The following is a 24,626-nucleotide window of genomic DNA, read 5'->3' as shown; positions in this document are numbered from 1 at the left end:
ACCAAAACATTGAAGTTGGTCCGACCCACTAATCGACCTTAAGCAGCAGGAGAATTCCTCTAATCCAAATTAATTAACGCACCAATCCCACTAATTCACATTAGCTTACCCCCTCATCTCACGAATCCTCCAGTGTACCCAGTAATCCACTTTAATCTATTTTACTCCAAGCATCCCTTAAGATTAGGGCTGAGAATATTCGAGATGATATAGAACTGCTAACGCATCTACTTTAAAAGTGTACTTGACAAGGCCACAAAGTTTTCGTTCAATCCTCATGCTCCCTTACAGCAGTAAACAGGGGACACAATCAGGGATGTTCCGTGCGGTGAATTTTCCCCTTTTGGGGGAGTTTCCGGCTATAATATTGAACAAAAAGGAAAAAGGGAACCTTTATTCGATGCAGGAATTTTTACGTCTCGAGGAGTAAAAACGAAAGTAATGTCAGTGAAGCGATCCTCGCATCAAACCCAGACGCAGAGTGCGTTGGCGACGTTAAGTCACGTAAGCGCAATAATCTGGCCAGAGAGACTCTGAAATCCATCTTGGTAGTGCACTATAGATACAACAACAAAGGGATTGGCTGCAAGAGCTTCAAAATTACGCCGAAGCATACCGCTCTCCCCAAGCAGAATGCATAGCTGATCTGATCCGTACGACGCCGGCGCAATATTGAATCAAAGTAAAAAAAAAGCCTCAATCACCCAACAACGTCTTGTTACAAAACGTCGGTACCAAAAGTTGGCACAAAACGTGAAATGCGTAGTCAAATGCTGCTGACAGGTAGATGTAGTGTGATTTTGTTCAGGCTGAAACTCAGATTCTCTGAAGAGCGTCTGCGTCGGGAAGGCCACGAAAAGTAGACGTGGGTGTATCTATCTATCTACTGCAAAAACAGAATGCAGGGAAATTTACAGGACGGGGAGAAGAAAAGCGAACGGTAAGGCTGAGAGGCTATCCAGGCTTAGAACCAGGATTGCTACTCGGCCCTGGAGAAGGGGTGTTCAGGGAACGAAAGAGAGGGCAGGTAAAAGGAAAGGATAGGAGCGGGGACGCGTGCACGCACACTTGCGTTCTACGTAGATGCTGCACCACACAGGCACAAGCCGCCCTTTACTGTAGCTTTCGTCTCGTCGCCGACTACTAATCCTCTGACATCTCTCATTATTCCCACCACAGCCCAACGTGTTGCGGAAGAGGTGGACATAGCCCTGGCTCCCGCACACCAGCCTCCCCCTGATCTAATATTATCTGATTCAAAAACGGCCATCAAAAGTTTTCCTAGCGGCAGTATCTCTACACTAGCCTGCTAAATTCTGCTTCAAAAGTCAGCCCCCCGCATCCTACGGAGCTCCTCTGGTTACCGGCACACACGGGACTAGACGCCACGGAGTGGGCTCATAAGGCGGCACGAGCACTCGTCACCCGTGCGCCTGACGAGACCACTTCGAGTCAAGGAGTTTACTCCGCCAGGGACTCCCTCACCACTTATAGAGAGGTTACAGATCACTACCGCCTCTCCCGCAACACACTGCCCCTGGCTCACCCATCCCTAACCCCCTCGGCGGAACGGCTGTGGCGCCTCCTCCAAATGGAATCGCTCGCCAGCGAGCCCTCCTTCATCATATTTACCCAACCGCCTACCTTTCTCGTCTCTGCCGGCTTTGTGGCGCTAAATCCACAGTACAACACCACACGCGGGCCTGTCTTTCTGACCCCCACCCCACCATAACTTCCCCTGGCCACTGGACGGAGGCCCTGAGCCGCTAGGACGTAGACTCCCAGCGCCCACTGGGAGTATTCCTCCCAGTGGGCTGGGGAGAAGCACATCTGTCTCGTCGTCCTTCGTTTTTTCTGTCCTCGTTTCTAGCGCTCGATTTTCCTTAACCCACTGGTCACCTGAGCACAAGCCGTGGTGACGGCCCTTCGGGCAGCCATGGTGGCCTCTTAGGCCAGTGATGTCAATAAAAGTTTATCTCTCTCTCTCTCTTTCTCTCTCTCGCTCTCTCCCTTTCTCCCTTTGTGGGCACTAAACCCTGCGGGGAATTGTGCTAAAAATAGAAAATTTCTGAACCCAGAAATGAGAATTTTTCTCCTAAAACATCACTGGACACAATGTCACTGTACAAAAAGGGGTTCGGGTGACGTAGAAGACTGAGTGTTTTTGCATCTCACTGGTGTTTCTGTATAGCTGCCTATTGAAACCAGAATGAGTGAAACTAAGGGTTTATTGTTGATGATGTCCCTGAAGGCCTTCACAAGGGGGCAGGAATGGAATCAAATGAAGAACACATTGAAAACATTACCCAATATTAAGCACCATGCACGCAGGAACCATGAAGAATATCCCATGATATGTTGTCTTGGGATATACATCCTAAGTGAATTTATGCTAAATGCAAAATACAGTTGGGGCACATGGGCAGCATCTAAGGCAAACTGATAGTATACACGGACAACTTTGCCTTATATTGAGGATAATAAGAACAAAAGAACCTGATGGGTTGTGGAACCACTGGCTATGCATAATATTTGGTGGTGCTGTCAGGCGAGTGGTAAAAATATCTGCAGACGCAATACAGAGAAGCATGATCAAAATCTAGCGAGTACATCTATGCAGCATCGGAAGCGGTTTGGAGCGGTTCGTTCGACTCAATCCGGTTGCGGTTCAGTTCCAAAATGGCGGAAAAAAGACGGGTTCGGTTCGGTTCCGGTTCGGGTCAAATATTTCAGTTCAGTTCCAGTCTTCGGTTAGGTTCCGGTTCTGGTTCCGGTTCGACACCCTGGACGTTGTGCGCTCCGCGCGCATATGCGACGCCTGCACCGCGCACCGGGATCGGGGCCACTCCGCCCACTGTCGCGACGGCCGGCGTTTAGCTGTATAGGCTAGTCCTGTAGCTTGATTGTAGCTGCCAAAACGCGTTTTACCTTTTTTAACCGCGAGCGTAGTTCCGCCGTTTCCTTCTCCGTCTCCCGAATGCTCCGAATTAGTGTCGACTACTCTTTACACCCACCTCGTTTCTTTCGTCCCTAATGGCCGCCTCGGCGGCATTGTCAAAGGTCCCTGCGTAGCGCGATAAGGAAGATCTTCGCAAGGAGTATCCCGTGTCCCGTTCGGAAACTTGGTGTGCAGCTGCTCGTTCAATAGCTCTTTATTAGCTTACCGCAAACAGTCGGTCTCCGAACTTTCATACTTCGCCACAGTGGCATCGGGACGTCTCCCGTGGGGTGGAACTCACGTCGGGTCTTCCTTGCTTTAGTGGACGTAGTCAGCGGCAGGTATCAACACCTCAACGTCACGCACATAAGTAGAAGAGTTGCACATGAGCGGGGCAGAATGTTGACTCTGAAGAAGCTGTGGTATCTACCAGTCTGCGTTCTGGTGTAATTCGCACCGTTACACGAAGAGAGAAAGTATAAACTGTTATTTGCAGCAGAGCAAGCGCTGGATGTTCTGGCGCCCTCCCGATGAGGCGCTTTCTAGTGGGGAAGGCCTGGCCTTCACTGGCCGTCCTGGGAGTCACCACTAGCCGCCGCAGGGATGCAAGGTCGCCGCCGGTCAGCTGCCCACCCAACACTGTTAAGTTGGCCGGGGATTAGGTGTCAGGGATAGGGCGTTTTGGCTCTCCGTTCCACGTGGTAGAGAGTGTCGAGCAGTGGACATAATTTGCATGTGGAACGCAAACAATGAAAGGGACGCCCACACGGGAAAGCAGGAAAGAAGGTGGTTTAATTCTTGACAAACGACAACCAAACAAAAGCGAATACAGCTATGCCAGTGCGAAGTTGCAAAAAAAGGTTGTTATAAGGGTCGGATGCGCACACCTTCAAAGCACATGCGCAGGGAGATGTGTCCCGGGGAATTTTTAAAGCCAAACATCTTACCTCTACCACCCGACGGTCCTTTCGCGGCGTGCGGGAGAGAGAGAGAGAAATAACTTTATTCACATAAAGGGTTAGGGCGCGGTGGGCACGATCCGAAGGGTCGCGACGACTTCAGCCGCTCGAGTCACGAGCTCCTTCTGGAGCTGGGGGTCCGAGCGGCCCAACGCCTCCATCCACTGGTCAGGAGAATTAATCGGAGGGAATGGGTCCTCATTACAAGCCCACATTTGGTGTTGGACCGTGGCTTTTTCACCGCAGCGGGGGCAGAGCGAGGATGGGTAGAGGGAGGGGTGGACATGATGGAGGACGGCTCTGCACGGTAGAGATTCCGTTTGGAGTTGACGCCAGAGGCGTTCCTCCTCCAGAGTGAGGGATGAGTGAGCGGGTGGTAGCTTGCGGCGGGAGAGGCGATAATGCTGTGTGACCTCTCGGAATGTGAGGAGACTGTCCCTGGTCGATCTGGCTCCGTGGAGGGAAGAGTCCATATCGTACGCCCGGGAGACAAGTGCTCGGGCTGCCGTGTGGGCCGTCTCTATCCCTCCAATGCCCGTGTGAGCCGGGAACCATTGGAGTTCGACCGCGTCGGATGGCGAATTTAGACCGAGAATTTTGTGTGCCTGGGCAGAAATGAGCCCTTTGGCGAAATTTTGGACGGCCGTTTTCGAATCCGAAAATACAATTTCAGGGGTGGGCCTTTGGGTTATTGCTAGTGCGATTGCCGCCTCTTCCGCGACATGCGGGTGACGGGTGTGAATGGTGAGGGTTGCAAGGGGAGGAGATGACGTGGAGTGAATTACAGCGATGGCGAATGCATCTTTATGCCGATATTCTGCGGCATCGACATAGAGTGTCGCTCGGGAAGGGGGAAATTTTTTATCCAGTGTCGTGGCTCGATGAATCCGCCTGTCAATATGAAATTTTGGGTGCATGTTTTTGGGAATCGGTCGAACGATGATATGATTTCTGATTGATGATTTGATGCAGCACACAGACTCGGGGCTTTGAGCTGGTCCGATCCCTAGTTTCTGCAAGAGGTGTCTGCCCGCGGAGCAGCGCCCTAGGCGGTTGACTTGGCCAGTGCGGTGGCCTTCGATTAGTTCTGCTGCCGTATTGTATGTCCCTGTTGCCTCTAATCTGGCAGTGGATGCGTTCGGTGGTAACTGCAAGGCGGCTCGGTAGACTTTGCGGATGAGACCATCTACTTTCTTCATTTCGCTGTCATTGAGGGGAAGATAGGGAAGAGCATACGTTAGTCGGCTGATAACAAACGCTTGTACAAGTCTCAAGCGGTCTTGTTCTTTCAGGCCGTGCCCTCGGGCAACGATCCTACGGAGCAGGCCAATTATTTGGGTAACATGGGCCGAGAACTTTTTGATTACCTCCGTATTTCTCCGATTACTCTGTAGCAGTAGGCCTAGAATTTTGAGGTTGTTGACCCGCGGTACAGGCTTTCCGTCCACTGAAATATGGATGGAAGCCTCTCGCGAAGGTCCAGATCTTTTTGCTGGGAAGACAAGCATCTCTGATTTGGTGGGAGAGCATTGCAGGCCCGCTACTCGGGCTCCTTGCACGACGGCTGTAGCGCCAGCTTGCAGGGTTTCTTCTATGTATGCATCACTTCCTCGAGTGACCCATAGGGTTATATCGTCTGCATACATGCTGTATTGAAGACCGGGCACTTGATCCAGAGCACAGGCTATGTGTGACACTGCTAGATTAAACAGTAAGGGGGATATGACCGACCCCTGCGGTGTGCCGCATGACGGTAGTTGTATTTCAGGAGATTGCAAGTCACCCAGTGTCAGCGTGGCTGTTCTGTGAGATAGGAAGGCGCGAACATAGTTGTACGTCCGTACGCCTGGCCCTATGCGTTCTACGCCTGCCAGGATGGCTGAGTGAGATACCTTATCAAAGGCTTTTGTCAGGTCCAAGGCTAAAATGGCTGCGGAGTCACGTGAGGGAGGCTCCTTCAGCAAATCCCAGTATAGCCTCAGGTGGACATCGTTTGTCGCAAGCCCTGCCCTGAAGCCATACATGTTGGGTGACAGCAATTCTTTTTCTTCTATAAGCCTGTTTATTCGTGCCATAATTATTCGTTCCATTATTTTTCCAATACATGAAGTTAGCGATATCGGCCTGAGATTTTCTGTCGAAAGCTGTTTGCCCGGCTTAGGGATCAGAGTAACATTCGCATGACGGAACTCTCGAGGAAGAGTGCCCTCTTTCCAATGCTTGTTAAAGAACTTGGTGAGATAAGATATCGAACCATCGTCGAGGTTTCTAAGCATCTTATTCGTGACTCGGTCTTTCCCTGGGGCGGAAGACGTTCGCACGTCCTGCAGCGCTCCCCTGACCTCTGCCTCTGTGATATCCTCGTCCAAGGAGGGGTTAGGCGGCCCGGAGTAGTCCGGGTGCTGTTGTTGTTCTCCATCTGGTACATATCTATTGATGAGGTCTCGAAGTGACTGGTGCGGATCGATCGCAAGCTGTCTGGTTAGTCGGGTAATTTGGTTCGCCTGCTCCTTTTTAGAACGTGATGGGTCGAGTAGGTGTCTTAGGAGGCACCAAGTCCTCTTCATGCTCATAGCGCCTTGTAACCGATCGCACAGCTCTTCCCATCCTGATCTCATTAGTTTGTTTGCATAACATTCGATTTCCTTAGCTAGGATGGCTATTCGCTTTCTTAGGCGCCTGTTATGCTTTTGAGTGCGCCATCGCCTCTTAAGGCCTTTGAGGGCTTCCCACATATGCTGCAATTTAGAGTCGACGTGTGGCGTCGGTATTTCGGGATCTAATTCTTTTTGGTGATTCCGTACATCGCCCAGGAGCTGTTCCGTCCATTCAGCTAGGTCAAGCGTTGGGGAGGAAGGCAGGTCCCCAGCTTGTCGTGCGTCCCGGAAAGCGTGCCAGTCTGTGATGAAAGTCTGCATACGCTTTGGTGGTGTGGGGTGTTTGAGTGTCGTGTGTAGCTGTATTATGTGATGATCACTGCCGAGGGTGTAGTCTATCCTACTCCATTCTGCATGGCCCACTCTATAGGTAAGGGTGAGGTCCGGGGTGGTGTCCCGTTGTACACTCGTTCCCTCCCTAGTTGGTAGATCCGGTGGAGTTTCGAGTGTCAGCTTCTGAGATTGAATCAGATCCCAGAGCAGCCTGCCCTTTTTGCTGTCCCTACGATAACCCCATGCAGTGTGTGGAGCGTTAAAGTCTCCAGTAATGATGAGGGGTGAGCCTGAAGCGGCTTGTTTAGCGGCCAGGATTAATGACCGAAAATTATGTGTGTGTTGCTTGGGGCTACTGTAAATGTTTAGTAAATGAATAACCTGTTCTGTCCTACGCTTCGGGTAGACCGTTACAAAGTCATGGGGGATGCAGCAGCTATCAAAGTGTGTGTGTTGTGCTGATATGTTTCGCTGTACTAGAACTGCAGTGTCGTGTTGTGTTTGCAAGGACTGATAACCTAGACATCTGACACGCTTTCCGGGTTCCTGCAGCGAAATTATATCCGGGGGATTCTCAGCCTCTTCTAGCAATAGCTGCAGTTCCGCTCGTTTCCGAGCGAAGCCCCGACAGTTCCACTGCCAGATCACGAGTCCCTTAGAGGCCTTCATCGGTGATACCATTAATTGGGACGTTTTGGGGAATTATTTGTGCGGCCAGGTCTCTGACACTGGACAGCATCTCCCGAGTAATGTTCTCAAATCGGGCCTGCATTTCGGCCTGGGCGCTCAGGATGCTGTGTACTGTTTGGGTGTATTCAAGCTTTTGCTCGGCTAGCACCCTTTCTATACCCTGCAGGCGCTCCTCCGAGGGGGACTCGGGGAAGAGATGACTCTTCCCATTGGGTGGGTTTGGTGCTCTCCGCTTGGGTGGGGGCTCCTCTCGCTGCTTAGTTCGTAACTGCGTGATCTCCTTTTTGAGGGCGGCATTCTCAGCTCGTAGCGCGGCTATCTCGAGGCGCATGGCTTGCAATTCGCGTGCTATGTCAGATGAGAGGGGAGAGGTGGGTCGGATGGAGTTGGGTGATGAGAGGGGGGATGATGGAATGCAGGTGGGGGTCCTGACCAAGTGAGTAGAGGCGTTGGGACCGCTCACCTGTTGCTGTGGTGGTCTGCCGTCTTGTTGGAGGGCGGCCTTGTAGCTGTTATTGAGTCCCGTGCCGTGCTGGTTTCGGGGTGGGTGCTGCCCCGCCTTGTGCTCGTTGCCCTCGGGAAGCTTGTTTCGGTCCTTGGTGTTGCGGGCCTGGCGCTCCAGGTGGTCGGTGCGGGTTCCGTGATGGAGTCCAGGGAAATCGGCGGGCCGGTCGTACGGAGCCTTGAGCAATTTTTCTTGTTCCGAGACCACCTGGGCATACGAGGGGGCTCGCTTGCGTGGTTGAAAGCGTCTTGGGCAGTCGACGGAGCCCGTGGGGTGAGGGCCCTCGCACACTATACACCGCGGGGTGCATGGGTGGCCATCAGAGGGATTCGTTGTGCCGCAGCTGGAGCATCTCTTGGGCTCTGTTATGTTCGGGCACACATCTTGCCGGTGCCCGGCTTGCCAGCACACCGCGCATGCCTCCGTCTTGCGGCGAAAGGGCTTGCACCGGTACGTCGCTGCCCTGTATCTCACCCAGAAGGGTACCCGATGGCCGTCGAACAAGATTTGTACCATGTTAGAACTGTTCAAACGTTTGGCATCAAGGATTGGTAAGTCCGAGTTGTAATCAAAAATGCTGTCGCGCACTTGTTCCGGGGTGTCTTCCTGTGGAATGTTGAAGATGATTCCCATGCTGGTATTCGCTGGAGCGGGCACGTGAGCGGCTATTTCATATTGCTGACCGCGAAGCACGAGACATTTAATCCCGGCGTATCTGGTGGCACGGTCTTCGGAAGGTGTGCTAATAAGCAGGTAATTAGCCACATGGTGTATCCGGATTTGGTCCTCACGGTTGGGCGCCACTCCCGCTTGGGCCAGGATGGCGTCGGCTAATGTGGCTTGCGCTATAGACGAGAGCGCAAGTCCTCCTCGAGGGCGCAAGACAATTTTTACATCAGAAGCTGGCAGAGGCGAAGCCGGCGGCGGGCGACGCGGGGAACGCTTCTTGTTTTGCTTTGGCGCACGTGCAGAGCTCGAGGTGTTCGTGCCTCCAGTCGAGGCACGTGCTTGATCGCGCAGGGCGTGTTGCCGGTGGCGAATCGTAGCCCACCCGGGCTGCTGCAGCTCCTCGGGGTCGATGTCCTCCCCTTCCACGATGCTTTCCATCCCGGGTATTGGCTCGCGCGGCCACTTGCAGATGTTGTGCCGGCGGCGATGGCGACTTCCCTAGGCCTGGTAGGCCTAGCGAAGCTGGTGGCGTGGCAAATCTATGAATCGCTGTAGCTGACCGTTGGCGTGGTCCACGGCTGCGATGTTGGTGTCCTCGGTGTCCGTGTGACTTGCCGGTTGTCGTGGTGCACAAAATGGCAACGTCCAAATAAATTAAACAGCAAGAAAGGGGTCCAAAAACGGAGCCGACGAGAAGTGAGTTCGCATCGTGCGGCCCCCTAGCGGCCGGCGTGCGGGACAAAAATACCTATGGCGGTGGAGGCAGCCGTGGAGGAGCTGGGGGGGGGGGGGGTGCGGCAGGTGGGTTTCACTCACGGAGCATAGTGTAGATGGCGCGGCGAATTTACCGAGTTCCCGGTGCCGACGTGCGCGCTTGCCGGTGGGCGTACCCGGGTTACGGTTTTGTCGTCTGCTTTAGCAACGGTTGTTTTGGGCCAGTTGTGGCGCAGCTTTGCGTACATTACGCGCTTCCTTCGCACGGCTTCATCAACTTGTTCGACAGCACCTCCTGGGTAACCCGGACCGACAGAAGTAAGTGGCCGTACAGCAAAGATACGTTAAGGATTGGTCTGCAGGGCGGAAAAGCCAAATGTCGAGACCATATACAGATCTCTGGCCGCTACAAAAACGCTATCTTTTGCGCACTGCTTGCACGAATGGGACTCCATTTTCTAAATTGGGGAATACCAATTTGGTTGTGTTTTAAGAGGCATTACAAAAGGCGAAAGTAGCAATTGGTTCTGATAAATCGCGATTATAAACGTTCCCTCAGCTTTCTCGCAATTCTCAACCTTACTAACTAATTAGTTCAAATCGCTATAAATTGGAATCACTAAGCTCACATGCGGAATTGTTTCGGTGTCTGCGCTTGTGTCGCGCGGTGGTGTAGCCCCACGCAAGTACATCAGGATGGCTAGGTTCCGCTGTATAGTCTAGCCCACTTATAATATTATCCAAGTGCAAAGGAAATCCCATCGTTACAACCGATGATTGTTATATGCGGGTTGCTAAATAAAAAGACTTAACAGAGCTCAAAACATTTTATTTGCAGGCAAGCAAGGTTGTACTGCTACCTATTTGTGGAAAAGAATCCATACTGGGTCTCCGCGGTGTTTGCTGCACATGAACCTGGCGCACATCGTTTTCAAGAGTATCTATAGGTTCTGCACGTAGCTGAGCGATGGGTCCTTGGTAGAAACGAAGTCCCTGAGGGTCTATCATGCGTTGAGGTCGTACCCGTTTAGGCTGTGTAACCGCGTCGTCAGAGTTATCACTGACACCACTGTCCGCAGCACGTATCCGCGCAGCGATCGCCTTTTCAGTGAGACACTCAGACGTTTCTAAAACACCGTCCCTGACGTCTGATCCGCGGAAAAACGGAGGTAGTTGAAGAGGCACCCAGTCAAATTCAAAGCAGCAGGCACGGGAACGGGGCCAAAGCAGCGGCATCGGGAAGGATGTTTGGAAGGAGAACTGTTCCCCTCGACCTCTCACTTAATCGTACGCTGCGCAGTTGACTCGTTTTCTGAGGGGTGAACGGGATGCGAGGCGCATCGCGCCGCATGGTGTCGGCGTGTTTGGCTTGGAGAGCCGGCGGCACTTCGCATTTTTGGGGCTTGCTCTAACCCGATTCAATCGTTATATCCGATATAGCGGCACTGGCGCATTGTAATAAGCGGTTTATTTTCCCATGGGAAGCATACAAAAGCGGACCGTGTCATAGCTGCTCATCATTATATCCGGTATATTGTTATAAACGGTGTCGGTATAAGTGGACTAGACTGTATCACACTTACAAAGACGCTCCCCTCCGTTTTCTTTCTCCCGACTCACGGCCGGGCTACAGCGGCGGTGTCGTCTGCCGCTCTAGCCCGGACCCGCCCGACGCTGCTTCGTCGTTCAGAACGTCGCCCCCGCGAACTCCAGGTAACGGCTGGCAGAATCGCTGGTTTCACTTTTTGTAGAGAAACGTGTGTGAATTCAAGTGACGTCACATGGGCAATTGTTTTGGGTGTCGTTTAAATCTTTGCTTCCCAATCACCTTCGCAGGTTGGATTGGAGCCATTTTTTTATGAAGTGGTTGGACGAATATTCCCTTCATTTCAAAGGGAAACCATATAAAAAAAGAACGCTGCCATACCAAAATCTAATTTTATCGAAACACCAGTGTACTGCCAGCACCATGAACTTTTAGATGCATATATCCTACACAAAAATACGTAAGCGACATTTGTATCTTGTAATACATATTTTTTGTCTTTGACACTGCCGTTACAAAATAAACAGCTGGCAATAAAGCGGATAGCAACAGCAAGCCAGCCTGAGCTTAGAAAATTGCAACCAACTGATCTTGATTAGGGTTCGTAAACTCATTTAGTTAAGCCCAAAATCAGCACGTTCATAAAGCCGATACACTTTATGAACATCGTTTATATTGGCGCCAAACTGAAGTAATGTCGCTGTCCCCCCAAGCCGAGTGCATCCAGTAGGATAGCCTCCTCTCAACGCTACCTAAGGTTTTCGCATCCGTTGGCCTGTAAGTAGTTGAAGAACGCATTCTTCCACTGCTTTCCACGGTACCGCTGTTCGACCCGTACATCACCACTATGCAGTTTTCTGCCTTAGTAATTGCCCTTAAAAAACTGATTACTAGCCTTCACAATTAAACAGCGCGAAATTCTGCAAATGTTCCTGCAACATTAAAGTAAAACCTGGGTGCTTTGTACATGTTGTCGGACTACTCACGCAAATTGTAGCCTGGAGTCACCAGGGCACGTTTCGACCGCTCTCCGTGCGTTTACGTGACTTTATATAGTAGAAAAATGCTTTGGAAAGTGCTTTCCACTTCTCGGCATCCCCGTTGCTGATTTTCTGTGACTTAAGATGGCTTGGTTTAATTTATAGCGTTACTGCGTGGCACGCCGACCCTCCCACAGTCAGTCACTCGGCCGCCAGAACGCCGCCGCAATTATTTCGCTCAGTTGAAACTAAGCCACGAAACGATTATTACCTGGAAGAATGTGCCTTTAGCTTTTAGTTGGTAGACTCTACCCAGCCTAGTAATGTATATCTCCACAGAGCGCACATGAACGCTTCGCTGGCTGGCACGCCTGTAGAAATATCCAAAGCCGATGAGGGCGTCAGAAGGGTCAGCGAAATACGTTAGGGAGTATAGAATTAAAATTTACCGAAACTATTATTGCAGAGCGCAAAACCAGTTGCATCCAGCCCCTTTTGATCTGGGTGAACTAGCACAGCCTTCCACTGCATAGCCACATATTCGCAATCTTTTCTCTGCCTAAAGAATGCAGTCGCTGGAGCTGAATGTTTGTAGAAATTAGGGGGAAGATTACTGCATAATCTTCAGTCCAGAAACAATCATCTAAACTGCTCGGAATGCTAACATTAAAAACGGTATATGCTTTACATGAACCCCACTGGTAGCGCTTTTTTTATGGCCGAGTGATCCGGAGCGTTGATTCCATCTGTTTGCAATTCGGAAGTTCAATGCCTCGATAGCACATGTCTTTTTGTTGAGTTGTAGTTTTGTTTTGAGTTATTTTTTTCTGTATTGAATTCAACCTTTGGCGCGGCAGCCTTCATTGCTCTACGAAAGAGTTCGCAAAACGCGTGCAGCCTGACACTGACGCCCTGGCGAGTTCTCGCTGGTGTGCGTTGACAGAAGCACAGGCTGATCGTGGGCACACTGCCGAATCAGCCGAATTCGACTCTTACGACACAGAAACGAGCCAGGGAAACTCTAAAGTGGGGGAGAAGGCAAAGCGCACCGCATTAGAGCGTCTCCAGTGAAGCAAAGGGCCTGCATCCCTGCATGCGCCTCGGCTAGTGATTGTTACTATTCTAAGCCGTGCTGCCAGGCCTACCGGACGCATTTTACGGCCGACAGATGGCGGAAGCGCCCTATGCCGATTCGGGATATATCGATTATGCCCAGCCTCCGATAATGTCGGATGCAAGCATGTTTTTGCACAGAACCGAAACCGAAATTGGTTTGAATTTCAGTTTTGGACATCGTCCAGTCATATCTTATCTCGACTACGCGTCACTGGTGTTAGTTGTTTCGGCGGTCCCAATGGTAGCATGGTATGTTTTCTTCTTTCAGGCTTTATAAATTCAATAGAGTTTTATCGACCAGACAAACGATGATAAGCTCGCTAATATAAGCCAGTCGGCGCAGTAAAAAAAGTACGAAAGTTTGAGAAATTCCCCTCAGTGTGTTTTTGAGGATGACTATGAATTGCGAAAGCTGTTGCTTATATGTATACGCCCATTACGGTAGTTACTTCAACCGTAGTTATTTTCAGGGTCTTCTCAGAAGTTATTTCGCTCCTAATCATCAGAATAGTCCTTATTTGTGGAGCCAGGCTGGCCGTCCAACGTTATGTGGCCACTATGACGTAACAAAATAGTTCATTTGAAGATCATTTCTGAACCCTCAAGCGTTTGTGCCTCTGTGAAGGAAAATATCTACAAGCAAGAAGACAGGGCACCTGCGAAACGATAGAGGAGAGCAAAAATGTGTTACGGCAGGAAGACACAGCTGACTCAGTCGTACAGGGAGGACAGAACACCGTTCGTATAAAGCGGAGACAAGAGTTGTGTGTTGTGCCGTCTAAGAAGAAGAAGAAGAAGAAGACTTTATTTTTCAGTAGACGTTGTTACGATGCCTGCTGTGTTTAAAGCAATTAAATCCCTCAAAAACCTTAGTTAGCCACATTACGAAAACAGTTTTTTTCTCGTACATGGCCTAGCTACCAAGAAATAGGACACGAACAGGTCGACCCCCTGTCCGTGTGTTCCTAGTTTATGGCGCGGAGAGTGAGCCTATGGCTGAATGTGTGTCAGCAGAGCCTCTGTACGTCCCGGAGGTACTCACCAAGCACCTCAATTAATCATAGTGCCCCCAGCTGATTTTAGGGGATATAAGTAAATGATAATTTTTAGCCCTAATAAATCGTGTAAAAAGAAACATCTAATCCTGAGAAAAACTAAATTTCCCAAAACGTTTTGATTAGGTAAAAAGTTTCCACATCTCGTGAACATGCTTGGTATTATGCATAGCATAAAAGTTCTATTTTCTCGTGGGGCAAATGTTTGATGACTAGAGAGATTGACATGCATACTTGATGAGGACGCTTTCGTTGTCAAGCTGTGCCAAGGTAACACCAAGCAAGTAAAAAAGACACATTGCACATTACACCAGATGTTTGATCGTGGGGATAGTCAAAATGGCATTTCCGTTGAAAGTAGTGCCAGAAGGTCCTTGGGGTAAAAAAAACATTATGTCTGGGTACCAATTGAGTGAAATTGCAGCTCTACATGTCACTTCTGTCTTATAGTAGAAAAGCCTCTTTGGTGGTTCACAGAAAAACAAGTAAACAAATTAAATCCAGGTCCAAACTTGTCAAAATCTACTGAAACAGCTGAGCTAATTTCGACACACTGGTGCCCACTTCCTTTAGTGGTGGGGTCGCTCACAACGCCACTCGACGCGCAAGTACGCACTCAAACCTGACCCACGGAGGTCTTCTATTTAATCGGTGCATATATGTGGGGTGGTATTGGGCCAAGTGCCACGACTCACGAGCCGAGATCGCGCATAGACGTTCGTGGCACCGTTTCCGGAGCACTTCTGGACCCACGGAAAAAGTCTGAAGTTGGGGGTCGGCAGTGGGCACGTACGGCCCTAGGAGGTCGGTGCCGCGCGATCATGTACGGCAACGTTTTGTTGAACTACGGCAGCAGTGTTTGCCGACTTCGTCCCGCTGGCGGCCACCCCCCGCTAAAGGGGGGGGGGTGACGCACAATGCCGCTCACCGCGCTAGATACTTACTCGAAGCTCAGGCATAAAAGTCTGCTACTTTATCGGTGCCTATATAGGGAGATGCACCTCCCTCCCGTACCAAGGTCGCGCCAATAACGGCCATAGCGGCGATGGCACCATCTGTCGGCCCAGCGGGGCACCTTCGGATAATGTGACACCCATCATCGTCGGACATTTTGAGCGCCTAAAAAGCTTCGCTGTTAAAAAATATGTACACTATCTCCCCGAAGAAACTATGTGGTGATGCAACGCAGAATTGTTGGCGTCCATTCAGCTCATCGGAGGGTGCAGCGTGTCTCAACCGAAGCAGCAACTCAGAAAGCGGCGCGCGGACCGGGTTTATTATATAGAGCAGATGGAGTGGGGAGGAGGAGATGAGAGAGGAGATGTGCATGCGCGCTTATTGCGCAGCTGGCGTGTTCACGTTATGTTGAGTAATCTGGTGTTTAGTAGCGCCAGAGGGAATTCTACGTCCGGGTCCACACCAGTGGCAAAGGCACGCAAGTACTGTTGTGTTACGGTGAGTAGGCGGTAGTGCTCGAGGCACCGAAACTCCTCCATCATGTTCTTGGCGATGTTGTCGTCTCTGTGGTAGAATCGGTAGTCTCCATCAGCGTTGGTCAGGTAAAGGTTGTTGACGTTAGTGCACCGGCTGAGAGCAACGCACACGCCCTCGTCTTCGCAGGTTTGTCTTCTTCTCCTTCTTGTTTAGCGGTTTCCCTACGTGAAGATGACGACGGTGGTTGAACGCGAAGCTCTCTCGTGATGGATTCTTTGGTTGGCCAATCCCTAAGGGCATCCTGCCAAAATCATCATCAGAAGCGCTGCGGACGGGGCGAGAGCAACGTACACGCCCTCCTCTTCGTAGCTTGGTCTTCTTCTCCTTCGTCTTCAGCGGTTCCCCTACGGGAAGATGACGACGGTGGTTGAACGCGAATCTATCTCGTGATGGATTCTTTGGTTGGCCAGTCCCTAGGGGCATCCTGCCACAATCATCATCAAAGGCGCTGCGACGGGGCACGGACGCTGGACATTCCCCTGAGCAAGAGACGCTAACATCCTCCTCTAAAGTTTTCTGTTCGTCGTTTTTATTGACGTTCAGCTTCGCGTGCCTTCGTTGTATCAGTAGCTTCTTGACGTAGTTTCAATGAGTCAAGGACATAAGGCGCGTTCGTAGCACTTGCTCCTGCCTCTGTTTTCAAGTGCAGTGGGAAGAGCTCCATGTACCTCTCGTTGCGGCCAGAGAGTCGTTGGATCGAAACCGGGCGCCGCTATTTCTTTTTTTATAGTGTAGGGGGAGAGGTGCGGACAACGAACGGACGCCGGACATAGCCCCGGACAAGAGATGCTTTGCATCTAAAAAACTTGGGTACCCAAGTATGCTTACGTGAATCGAATGTCAAAGCGCGGCGATATTTTCTAACCATTTTTACTACTTTTTATTTGTGTTTTTTTTATTGTTGATTGCCTTTGGCAGAACAGCTTCGACCGCATTTTTAATGCTACAAGAAGGTGCTGTCTTTTGCTTTGCTTTCGGTTGTTCGTCTGACAGGGTGAATTAAGTCAGCAAGCAAACTGGTACTGGGAAAGGTTCCCCCCAATCAGGCATTTTACGCGGCTGGCCTGCACCGGTTGAGAGGTCAGGCGTCACGCACCGGACACTATTTTACAGCTTTTGCGTTTCTATTTGATTATTGTAGCAATATTGTGACACGGGTATTTTTCTCTCGCCACTCAACCAATGCAAAGCTCCGAATTCCTCGCCAATCCCCAAGAGGTTCTGTGTCATGCAGAAAGTAATAACAACGACAACAACATTTTTTATACCTTTGGCTTTGAGTTTCTTACAATATACACTGCACAGGAATCTGGCGCTAGCATCTATGCAGCTCACCTCAAGGCCGTCTGTATCGTCATGGGCGCCATTACATCATGCAATCCCCTTAATTTCACCATTGGCTTGGATTGAAACGTTTTAGCATCCGCAAATTTAAACCAAGTGCCACAAAAACTCGAAAAATAGTGCGGAATTATGTAAGTCCAAAATAAGGCAGGCTGTTTGAAAACTAAGGAAAAATGAAGTAAATAGAATTTTGCCGGAAGGGCTGTTCCAGCTACTCGGCAGTCTAAGTTGGTAGTTGCGAACAGTATTAATATTTGGGGAGGAAACTGTTTAAAAACTCTTATTTTGTTCTTTTACAATTATTTCAAAAAAGTAATTTGTTTGAAGAGTTTGGAAAGTGTTTTGAGCGTGGCCATAATAACGTCGCCTTCGTGGTGAACCGGTGCACCGACCGGCAGCTACAGTTTAACAAGAAAAAAGAAAATGTGGCGTAAATAGTAACGGACAATTAAAAATAGGAGAGATACAGGCCCCGTATCTGCCGCACCTGGACTTGGTCGAAGTACGTTTCGTTTCTTTTTTCGTCCACTACCAATTTCGCGACGCATACTACCCGATGAGTGATACGTCCATCAACTTTGGCATGACCAACGTCAGGTATGATCACGCACTGCATGCTGTTTCGCCGAACACTGCTACCAAAGGAAAGGGAGGATTTCTGCTTCCCCGTAGCTCGTAGACGTATTAATGCATAGTGGAGAATGTAAATCCCCCAAACCGCTTAAGAATCCAACTATCATGCCAAGCCCAAGCCAAAAGGGGGGTCTTCCCATAAACATCCACGATGACATGGATTACCAGGCGCAGCTTCCTCTCTGGTATATGTATTAAGAAACACTATGTACCTTTGGCAACGTAAGGGATACCGCCGTAGTATGGCAACGGGGCAACTGCGCAGACCCAGATTCAAATTCCATTGTAGCACATAGGTTCTGTATTCTCTCTTTGGATCCACACCAATTTTGGTTAATGAACAAAAACTGCAACAGCTTTTGTCGCATAATATGACATTTATACTTTTAGGGTTTTTTTGAACAACCTCTATCTTTCTCTTGAACAAAATGCAGAATGGTAAATTTCTGACCCAAGTTATACTTACCCACGGTGGTTTGCCTGGTCTTCTATCTTTATTGCGGTTGAAAACAGCTCGGCTGTGGCTTCTTAAGAAGTGGGCCTTACTCAACTAATAATTACTGCTCTCATAATTACTACACTAACATTCAGTGCTCACCTTTGCCTCAAGTGTGCAGCAATCATTCGTTGTTTCCGTGCTTCGGTCAGCGCGGATATCAGACACAAACTTCACGAGATCTTCTTTCAGAAGTTTTGGAACCTGCAACCATACATTATGACGGAGTTAAACAGGTATAGCAACCCTTCGAGAATTTTGTTTTGGAGCTTGCTGACACAATTTATGTGCTAAAATTCGTATTGTCAAACACAAGGCATAGAAGTAACATCAAGTTGCTGTAGAATGTTTAAATAGTTATCCTTCACAAAAAGAGATGATTAGCAGGAGATATATTGAAATGTTACTTACTAATATTTTAAAAACAAGGAGCAAACCTTTTATGTTTTGTGAGCAGCGGGCGTTTTAGGGAAGAAATTTACTGGCTTAAAAATAGTTCAGTCTAATAGAGCAACCTCAAGTTGTACTTGTCCTGTTTCACTAAAAGGAACAACCATAATAACAAAAAGGATTGCAACAGCGAGTTTACTTTGCCTTCGGACTCTTTTCATATTGATAGTGAATTGATAAGAAGCTGCACGACTGCGATTTTTTCGCTTAACGCACCGCCTCGTGCTTTCGATGTTTTAGTTTAGGCGGATTAAGCAGGGCCAACAGGTTAGCCGTGCTTGATCCGCCTAAAAAACGTTATATCATTTACCCAACCTAATGTTTTGAACAGGTCTGTTCTAAACATTAGGCTCGGTAAATCGTAAAACGTTTTTTTTACATGACTAAAAAACGTTTACTCATCAAATGACTGCCTGTATTCAACGTAAAACGTGTTATCTCTTGCAGCCCCAGACCTTCTTCAAAAAGCCAGGAACGCTGTTACAGTCTAATAGAGCAACCTCAAGTTGTACTTGTCCTGTTTCACTAAAAGGAACAACCATAATAACAAAAAGGATTCCAACAGCGAGTTTACTTTGCCTTCGGACTCTTTGCATATTGATAGTGAATTGATAAGAAGCTGCACGACTGCGATTTTTTCGCTTAACGCACCGCCTCGTGCTTTCGATGTTTTAGTTTAGGCGGATTAAGCAGGGCCAACAGGTTAGCCGTGCTTGATCCGCCTAAAAAACGTTATATCATTTACCCAACCTAATGTTTTGAACAGGTCTGTTCTAAACATTAGGCTCGGTAAATCGTAAAACGTTTTTTTTACATGAATAAAAAACGTTTACTCATCAAATGACTGCCTGTATTCAACGTAAAACGTGTTATCTCTTGCAGCCCCAGACCTTCTTCAAAAAGCCAGGAACGCTGTTACATAACTTGTAAAGCCCTCAATGGCTTTTGGACCACTTTTTTTCCCTCCAACAAAATAAACGTAAAATTATCTCATGAGCTCTCTGTGGGTACTAGATGAGGCTGGCGGGAGAGAGCACTTTCCTTGAATAGTTCGGTATGACGGCAAAAGACGCCCGACCTGAGGTGAAAATTTTTGTGGGGATTTCATCTTGTTCGTAGTTAGGGTTTACACCTTCATTTCATTTTTGTTTGAAGGTATATACAGTTTTGACGTTATTTTACAAATTATATTTCCGATTTTAGAGCGAAGTGGTAACGTTGTTGTTGGATGGCTTTTTTTGGCGTCTGACGGTCGGTAAGAAAAGATTGCGGCCAAATTACCCGAAAACGGCACATTTTACACGGAATCAGGCAAGCAGTATGGAGTGCTGATTGTGTTTCCGTAGAGCACAAGTTCAGAACAAGCGTAAAAAACACCTAACTAATAACTGAGCTCCATTCCTGCAAGAACAATGACCTTGAGACTGACTGTATTTTTTTTTTTTCAAACCTTTCGATCGTGTAGTCCTTTGCCGTCTCATTTCTAATTTATCTGCCCTCTGATTACCCTCTTAACCCTATCTAGCTTCGTAGCTTTCTTTCACTTTGTCAAGAGTTTAGCGTAATTAAATATTCCACTTCCGCCCTTTCCCAGGTAACTACCTGGCACACCACAAGGGTGCATCCTCAGCCCCTATTGTTCAAATGTACATAAGTGATCTGCCAAATAACATTTTATCCTGCATGCGACTTTTCCCGAATGATTGCATAATATATCGTCCTATATCCTCCCCGACGACCACTTAAGATGGCAAAACTGCCTTCACCACACTAATGACTGGTGCAACAAATGATAATGTACCTGAACACGGAAAAAATGTAAAATAATCTTCTTTAAGCACAAGCAAAACGTTTATACTTTTGAGTACGCTATAAATAATTACCCACTGTAACAGGCATCTTCCTATAAGTACCTTGTAGTGTATTTCACACCCAATGTCTCCTAATCTCACTACATTCCTACCATTAGCGCGCGAAAGCTTCTAGGTGTTTCGGATATCTACTCCGTAATTTACATAGCTGTCCAAGTAACGTTTGTCAAATAGCCTATCAAATTTTCGTCCACTCACAGCTCCAGTTTCCCGCTACTATATGGTCCCCTTGCCACAAGTACATAATTAATTGCTTGAAGTGGTCCAGAATAGGGTAGACTGTTTGATTTCCCACAAGTATGACTATCACAGCAGCAGCACGCAAATTAAGCACAGCCTTTTTCTTCAGCGCCTAAGTATTCCCCGCGACAGTTCCCTTCTTTGCGTCCTCCACAAATACGTGTGCAGCGACAGACCTTTACCAGTTCACGTTGATGTTCCTTCCATTACATCACGTAGGTTCAGTTTAAGGCGGTTGTTCGGGTCAACTGATGCGTTCAACACTTCTGCTGTTTCTCGCGCCATACGTGGTTGAATAGTGGTTGAATGACATCGCATCTATATCGGACAATAATTATTTCCGTCAGTTGCTGCTCACTCTCTTTTTGCAATAGGACCTTACCATGTTATGCACATTTTTTTATTCTCCCATCTCTTGCATCCCGGTTATGCACCTCCAAAAAATTTACTTGAAGACCGCAGGAACTTGTCGTCTCTGTAGCACCGCACGTGCTTTCTTGTTTAGTTTTTATTTTTTGAGTGTCGCACTTTGTGCCCCATCATGAATGTTGTATACAGAAAATGTTTTTTTGCGTCTGCGCATTGGTTCTGAGTATTTTCTTGTTCCTTTTGCTTTTGTGCGTACTGCAAACTATAGCCGCTCATTGGTGGGCGTTGAGTGCGTATATTGGACTATACTTGGTTTGCTGTTTCCTTCATCTACTACCCTGAATGTATTCAGTTCACTTTGTCATTCTCTTGCGCACATTTCGTTTGAGCATTATGCAATCGAATTTATCTTTTTCTTCTTATCGTCTTCCGACTTAAACTTACATTGCAAACCTCATAGCCATTAGTTGTCCTCATATATTTTGTACCGCGTGAAATAATTCTGTATTATCTGTAGCACTTCAACCTTTTATGCCTTGACTCAATGCCCGGTAAAGGGGCCTGTAAAGAATTAAAAAAAATAAAAAAAATCTTCCTCGTTGTCAGCGGTCGTTCCTACCTGTTACTTTTGAAAACGCAGTCAATATACCGCGAGGTCGGGGTTAAGCTTTTGGTCACCCTCCAACTTACTGAAAATGAGGACCTCTCGTCATTTTCTCGCTTTTAGGAGTTTTTGCCATGTTTTTTGCTAAAGCCAATGCGCGCGCCGAGTACGCTTGGTGGTCGCCGCGGGGCACGCGCTCAGGAGCGTTGGTATGTTTTTGTATTTTTTCCTGCAACGGTGCACCTAGCGTTTGTACAACAGCTCCACTGTTACAATCAGTGTAAAATTAGATGTAATAAACAGGAAAGAGCGTCTAATTACATGACTGGAACAATACTCGTCATGTCTCCGATCGCACGGTCACAGGCGCAATTCCAGCGCCCTGCCGCCATGCACCTTACACTCCAAAACACCAACACTGCCGCGTTCTCCGACAAACTAAGCAGCTTCCTTCTGCCGCACGCTGTCACATATTTTTCAAACTCGGCAAAAGCTTACGTATTCTGTGTCTTTTTTAAAGCGAAGCTATTTATGCCTCACTGAAGGCGTTCGATGTCGTGCCAAAATGTAGTGCTGGAAAGCCAATTTTACACAAACAGCGTCATAAAACGCTGATGACGATAAGCAAGGTTACAGAAAGGGCGACACAAACAACGCTTCCCGCCATCGGAATCGAACACGGGTAACTCGCGTTATGAAGCCGACGTCTAACCTATTCCGCGATTCCGGCGCAGTCAAAGCAACTTGACGTTCTAACCATATTTTCTCTCAGTAAAGGTCCTTTAATTTTTTGTGCTGTAATCCGCGTTATTGACGTATAGCCTCTCTTTAGGGCACAGGCGGATGTTCACGTGATTTTTTGCAGCCTAAGGAAACTTCTCCTTTTAGTCAGCGGTCGTGGGTCTGTCTTCTCTTTATACTGTGAACTTCGTGACAGTCTGTCGTTAGGTAGCTATACCAACTGCACAAGCTTATTAATTTAAGATGCCCATTCTTCCGCTATATCACGCAGCCAAATATCCGCCGTGACAACTCAGTCCGCATCTGGATGGGGATGAGTGCATTAAGGGAACACTGAAGTGTATTTGTCAAGCTCCCGATTAGGGTTGTACTGCGTAAATTGGCGCAAATGATCAAACATTTCATCGTTTATATGGGCGATAATGTGGTATTTACTTGGTTCTGTGAAACACATGCTTGGCATCTGACGTTATCGTTGGAGGGGCATTCTCGATCTCTCAATAATCGCCATACAGCGCTTCTGTCACGTTGGCGGCTGTACAATGTCTAGGATAAGCCTGCCAGGACGGCTTGGAGTCGTTACGATCAGTAGCCGAGGTCTACGCGGAGGATGAACGCCCTCCACGTCACCCCAGACGCTCAAATTCCATGCGCTTTTGCTTCATCTTCGGCGCTTCCCTCACTCAGGCCTGTATCTTAAAAAGCGTGTTCGCATCAGGCCAAGGATCTGGTAATTCTGGCATGTGCCCACTGCCCGCAAGCAGTCGGTGCTTATGGGAACATCTACAGCCAGCTTATTTAGTGGCTCTCGCAGCAGCACTCTAACCAGAAACTCGATAGCCCGTCCGTACAAGTCTGCACGCGTTCTGCGAGGTCGCCCAGCGGAGAAATGAACGTTACAGCGGAAAAATGGTGAATTCAGTATAGAAAACTTCGACCAAAAACGAAGAAATCAACTTAGGAAAAGAAATTCACTCCCGGGGATTCCAACTTTTCACTTGCAAAATAACAAACCTAGCGCTCCAGAGCACTCGGCTACGAGGCAGAGCTGTCCGAATTGGAAATATAAAGTATGTAATGTGTAAAGAGCTTAAACTGTCATTTAGTTTAGGCATTTAAAGAAGCTTATATTAATATTTCTCGTATAGCGCTCGTGCAGTAAGCGTCCCCCGAATGTCTGCAATTACTCATGTAGCAATGGCATTTCGTAGACTAAAAAGCACTCGCAGATGTATGGTCATGCTGCTGACCGCTGTGCTTGTTCACCTAACGCAAAAAGTGCTTCCTGCACCCTATTTTTAGTCTGTACGGTAATAGTTTCGGTTGATTTCATTTTCCCTGAGGACCTATATTAACATGGCTGACTCTTCTCCCACCTTTAATTTCCCTTAGATTATCGTTCTACCGTAGCAGTCAGCGAAACGTCGCATGCCCGCTTCTGAAGTGCTTGTGTGGAGCCACCTGAACTTTCAGCTTGATACAGATTACAAACTAACAACCTATAGCCCATTTTCCCATTCACAAACGCGCTCTGGCTTAGTTTCAACTAAGCCAACAAACTGCGACGGCCCGTCGGCGGCCAGCAGACTAAACGCTGGGCCTACTGAGTCTGTCGGAAGGTAGGCGAGCCGTGCAGTAGCGGAGTCAAGCCAAGCCATTTTTATGACGTCATACAAAACGCCACCGAAAGTGGGCGAGGATGCAGAAAGGAGGACAGCATTTTCGAATGGACTTTTCCAGTGACTTTAGCCGCGTAAACGCAGCGAGAGCGGTCGAAGCATGGCCTGCAGACTCCTGACTACCTGAAAACTCCTGCAGGCTCATACTCGCGCAGCGTTTACTACTCACTTCAGTGTCCCCTCAAGTGTAGTCGCATCGTACGAATTTAGGCATGGCGCTACACCAGGGTGCAGAGACCTTGCTGGGGTGAGGAAGTCTTTTTGTGTCCGAAAGTGTTTTGAATGGGTGTTTCCCAATCTCTAAATTACCCAGTAGTGCAACTGATAAACTTTCGACGCACTTAAGGATCTCCAGGTAGTAAAAAACACCTGGAGCCCTACACTACGGCGTGCCTCATGGCCTGTGTACCGTCGGCACATTGAACCAGAAAATCAATCAATCAATCAATCAATCAATCAATCAATCAATCAATCAATCAATCAATCAATCAATCAATCAATCAATCAATGAAACAATTGATCAATCAATCGATCAATCAATCTACACAAACCTGGAAATATGCAATTTAAGCTACGTTTCACGGGCGGTTCTTCGTCAGTACA

At 48.3% G+C, this 24,626-nt stretch overlaps 1 protein-coding gene across 1 annotated transcript in view; it reads right to left on the bottom strand.

Moving 5' to 3' along the window:
* The window catches only part of LOC144146570 (uncharacterized), a 207,561-nt gene that overhangs the window by 135,695 nt on the left and 47,240 nt on the right, over positions 1-24,626 (bottom strand). Inside the window, exon 5 of the mRNA XM_077678513.1 lies at positions 18,172-18,273. Within this exon, the coding sequence (XP_077534639.1) occupies positions 18,172-18,273 (102 nt within the window). The remainder of the gene's footprint in view (positions 1-18,171; positions 18,274-24,626) is intronic.

This window comes from Haemaphysalis longicornis, unplaced genomic scaffold, assembly GCF_048455015.1.
Source record: "Haemaphysalis longicornis isolate Haplotype H1 unplaced genomic scaffold, Haemaphysalis longicornis Haplotype H1 scaffold_7, whole genome shotgun sequence".
Taxonomy (NCBI): domain Eukaryota; kingdom Metazoa; phylum Arthropoda; class Arachnida; order Ixodida; family Ixodidae; genus Haemaphysalis; species Haemaphysalis longicornis.
This window is presented reverse-complemented; position numbering and strand designations above follow the sequence as displayed.